At 44.9% G+C, this 4267-nt stretch overlaps 1 protein-coding gene across 1 annotated transcript in view; it reads left to right on the forward strand.

Annotated features, from left to right (window-relative positions):
- Positions 1 to 4267, forward strand: part of FRMPD3 (FERM and PDZ domain containing 3) — a 79911-nt gene that overhangs the window by 34288 nt on the left and 41356 nt on the right. The window contains exons 7-8 of the mRNA XM_007952430.2: positions 866 to 997; positions 2670 to 2789. Of these exons, the coding sequence (XP_007950621.2) occupies positions 866 to 997; positions 2670 to 2789 (252 nt within the window). The remainder of the gene's footprint in view (positions 1 to 865; positions 998 to 2669; positions 2790 to 4267) is intronic.

Consider the following 4267-nt stretch of genomic DNA (forward strand, 5'->3'; position numbering starts at 1 on the left):
TAGTGATACTGCCTCAGAAACCCAAGGAGGGGTCGCTATGAGTCGGGGCCGACTTGACGGCAAACAACAACAACAACAACAACATTACATAATTATATCACTAATATCTTTATATATCAATTACATGTTGAAATGATAGTTTAGGTATGTGGGTTAAATAAAATACATTATTAAAATGGAAACAAAAAGTAGGGCAGCAGACCAGATGGAGCCCAGAAGTAGTCAGATTTATGACTGTACACAAGACACATGACATAGTTCCTCTGCATGGACACATTTTTCAAGTTGCTAAATTGATCATCTACAAAAGCGAGCTACAATCAAAAGTGAACATTTCACTGGTAACTCAAATTATTTGATTTAGATTATGAATCTAGAACTAGTAATTTTTAAAAATCATATCCTTGTGGCTCTTGTTTTTGCTGATACCTAAGAACATGGTTAATGGACAAACCAGAGTTAATATTCTAACTTACCAGAGATGAAGGAAGAAACAACACTTAGTAAGCACTTAGTAAGCATTACTGAAGGGGAGGAGTGAGGACCAGTGGAAGTGAGAGAGGGAGGAGGGCCAGGCAAAATTCAGAAACACTTCCCTCCACCTTCTGGGCCTTTGCTGTTCCCCAGGGCTCAGACTCTGACAGCATTGATAAGTCACTTAACTCACCCTGAAGCGCAGGGCCTGGGCTACCATAGAGGTCCAGGCAGCTTCTCTAGAGCCCCTATGTCTTCGCCCCACTTTCCCAGCTTCAGCCTTCTCCTCAGGACTAACTTTCTTGATGTTCAGTCCTCCCCCATATTTGGTGTTTAAAGTAGCTTACAGCTGAAGTGGGTCTCCTTCTCAGGGCTCTTTTCTCTTCCACAGGATGTGATGGTGACACTACAAGACCGGCTTTCACTGAGGTACATTGAGCACTTTGCTCTTGTCCTTGAGTATGCCGGGCCAGAGCAGAATCACAAGTTCCTACTTCTCCAGGACAAGCAGCCCCTGGCTTATGTAAGTGATCCCTTTGTCTTGGCCTGATTCCTTTGCATGTATATGGCCTCTACTAGAGAGGATGACCAGGAGCTCTGGTAGCATAGTGGCTAAAGCCCTTGACTGCTAACCAGAAGGCTGGCGGTTCAAACCAACCAGCCACTCCTCGGAAGGAAGGTTGGGCAATCCTACTTCCGTAGTGATCCTGCCTCAGAAACTCAAGGAGGGGTCGCTATGAGTCGGGGCTGACTCAATGGCACATAACAACAACAACAACAAGAAGAGAGGATGACCCAAGGTCTTCCCTGTCTGGAAAATTAATAATGATATACTCAGCTAGACCCCCACAGTTCTCAACTGCGGTTGGTACGACCCACCTCCAGACGGCTTTTAGAAATGTCCCTGAAGAAGATCATGAAGGTCATTATCTTCGTATCCAGTGGGAAAGTTTGAGGTGGTGATATACTGCACACAACCAGAATGGAGTTTGAAGAGCAGTAGCAAGTCTCCAGTCTTCTAAAAGCCCTACTTGGTAGATTTTTCTGCCTCCTGAGAGGAAAGATGGCCCTTCAGCTGAAGGCTGTAATTTGGAAGAGTCAGGAAATGAAATCACCCATAAAAGCTATCTAGTGTGACTAGGACATGTGGGGATTGGGTATGAGCTAAGTAGGCCCAAGAATGGGCAGCATGACACCCAGATCAGCCTTCAGTGTAAAATAGGAAAAAGTCTCTGTTCAGTATGTTTCCTGGTCCTTGACATATGTGGGAAAAGGCTGGAGAAATCCAGAATTACTAGATAGTGTTTCACCAACGGTGAACCACCAAGAAAAGTCAGAGACACCCAGAGCCAGCCACTATTCTCAGGTAGAGTGGGAAAGAGTAGAGAGGGACAGTTGGGAAGAAATACAGTTTCAGTGCCTGAATGAAAGCTAAACCAAAACCAAATCAGACACATAACATGAAAGGATTTGGGGGGGGGGGTAAATTCTTCATGTTTCGTTCTCAGCCAAATGCAATCCAGAGACTCACAGGTGGGAAAGGAAGGTTGTGTAGGTGTCCTGTTTAGAGGGAGGCCTAAGCTTCCGATCCCCACCCTCAAGAAGCCTTTAGAATTTAGTTGGTCTCTTGTTCCAAATGGGAATTTTAAAACATTTTTATTATGAAAAATTTCAAACATACATAAAAGTAGAAGGAATGATATAATGAACTTTCATTACCCACCTCCAGTTTCAACAGATATCATCAATATAGTACTAACTTACTCATCTCTACTTTCAAATGGGGTTTTACATCTTTGATTTGGCTTTATAACAAGTAACTTAACACTGCTCAAACTGAACCCCTATGCTTGGTAAAGTTATTAACCCCACAGCAAGAAAAGAGTCTGAGAACTTCCTAGGATCCCTCTCTTCCTACCTAGCATTTTGGGGTTTAGACCCAACTGTTGATAAAGGGCATGTCCTACATAAGTGATTCCAAAAATTCTAGTCACTTTGGGTCAAAAGGGCTGCAGAAAAGTCCTGGCTCCTCATCAGTTTCCTTTAAGAGTAATTGGAATTACCCAGGTGGAAGTCAGTGTGGGAAACAGCAGCCTAGCTCTTCCCCAAACCCCACCTTGAGGAGCTAGCTTCCTGTCACCCCAGCCATTGTTTCTGGTTCTTTTTTCCTCCTACTTCTCATCCCTGGGATTCAGGTGGTGCAGCGGACACACTATCAAGGAATGAAATGCCTCTTCCGAATAAGCTTCTTTCCCAAAGACCCTGTGGAGCTGCTGCGTCGGGATCCTGCTGCTTTTGAGTACCTGTACATCCAGGTAGAGTTTGGCTTGGGGATAGATGAACAGATCAATGGGCAAACAAGCCAGCAGGCCATTCTGCCATCACATTGAAGCTGCTATGTAAGGTTTTTAAACCTCTAGGTAGCGCTGAAGGCCCTTTCTTCTTCTGCTACCACTGTAGTCCATGACCAAGTTGATTGGCCTGGTGACCTGAGCTGGCTGGAGCTCAAAGTCCTGCCTAATTTTCCAGACACCTCTTACCAATTTTTAAGAGCAAGAAACCCTTCTCAAAAACTCACTGCCGTCGAGTCAGATCCAACTCATAGCGACCCCTCCTTGGATTTCTGAGGCAGTATCACTACAGAAGTAGATTGCCCAGTCTTCCTTCCAAGGAGTAGCTGGTGGGTTTGAACTGCCAGCCTTCTTTCTGGTTAGCAGTCAAATGCCTTAGGCACTATACCACCAGAGCTCCTAAGAAACCCTTAGTAACTCTGATATTCTCCTGGGATCCCAAGGTTTAATAAGCCTATTTGACTTTTAGAGGATCTCAGCCCCCACTGCCCAGCTCTAGTAAGGAGATGGTTCCCATTTCAGTTCACCCAGAAACATTTGCTGAGCACTTACTCTGGGCCAGGCCCTATACTGGGCACTGGCAGTCACTGATGAACAAAGGACTGCCCCAGCTCAATAGAGCTCATAGACCAATGTGTGCACAGATAAGTATAAGTCAGTGTGATAAGTAGTTTGATAACAGCAGAGTACAGTGTCAGTGGGGGTACCCAGGAAGCAGTTTGCCACTTTACATTGGAGGATGACAGTGACAGCTGCACAGAGGAAGTGACACATGCATGCTCTGAGCCTTGAAAGATGAGAAGTTTGCTATGTAGAGAGAAAGAGTGGAAGAGGCACATTCTAGGCAAGGGGATTGCATTTACAAAGGCATGGTGACATGAAATGGCATGGTGTATTGGTAGAACTGCAAATAATTTATTATGGAGTGCAGAGTATGAGGTTGAGGTAAGGAACAGGAGGAAACGAAGTTGGAGAGGCAGGAAACAGGCGAGGAAGGGCTTGAGCGGCTGTGACAAGCATGGGCTTTATGCTTTAGGTGGGCAGTGGTTCTCAAAGTGTGATTCCTGAACCACCAGCATCAGCATCTCTTGGGAACTTGTTAGAAATGCATATTTTCAGGCCCCACCCAGTTCAACTGAATCAGAAACTTTGAGGAAGGGCTCCAGCAGTCTGTAGTTATAACATGCCTTCTAGGTGATTCTGATGAGTACTGGAATTTGGAAAACACTGCTTTAGGGCAGTGGTTCTTAACCCTAGCTGCATATTAGAATTCTGAAAAACTTTAAAAACTGCTCCCCCCAACCTAAACCAAAAACATCAGTTGCCATGGAGTCCATTCCAACTCATGGAAACCCTGTATGTGTCATAGTAGACGTGTGCTCCATAGGGCTTTTAGTGGATATTTGAAAAGTAGGTTGCCAGGCCTTTTTTCTGAGGTACCT

Source organism: Orycteropus afer, unplaced genomic scaffold (assembly GCF_000298275.1).
Source record: "Orycteropus afer afer isolate SDZICR_OR568_19922 unplaced genomic scaffold, OryAfe1.0 scaffold00336, whole genome shotgun sequence".
In the NCBI taxonomy this organism is placed as follows: domain Eukaryota; kingdom Metazoa; phylum Chordata; class Mammalia; order Tubulidentata; family Orycteropodidae; genus Orycteropus; species Orycteropus afer.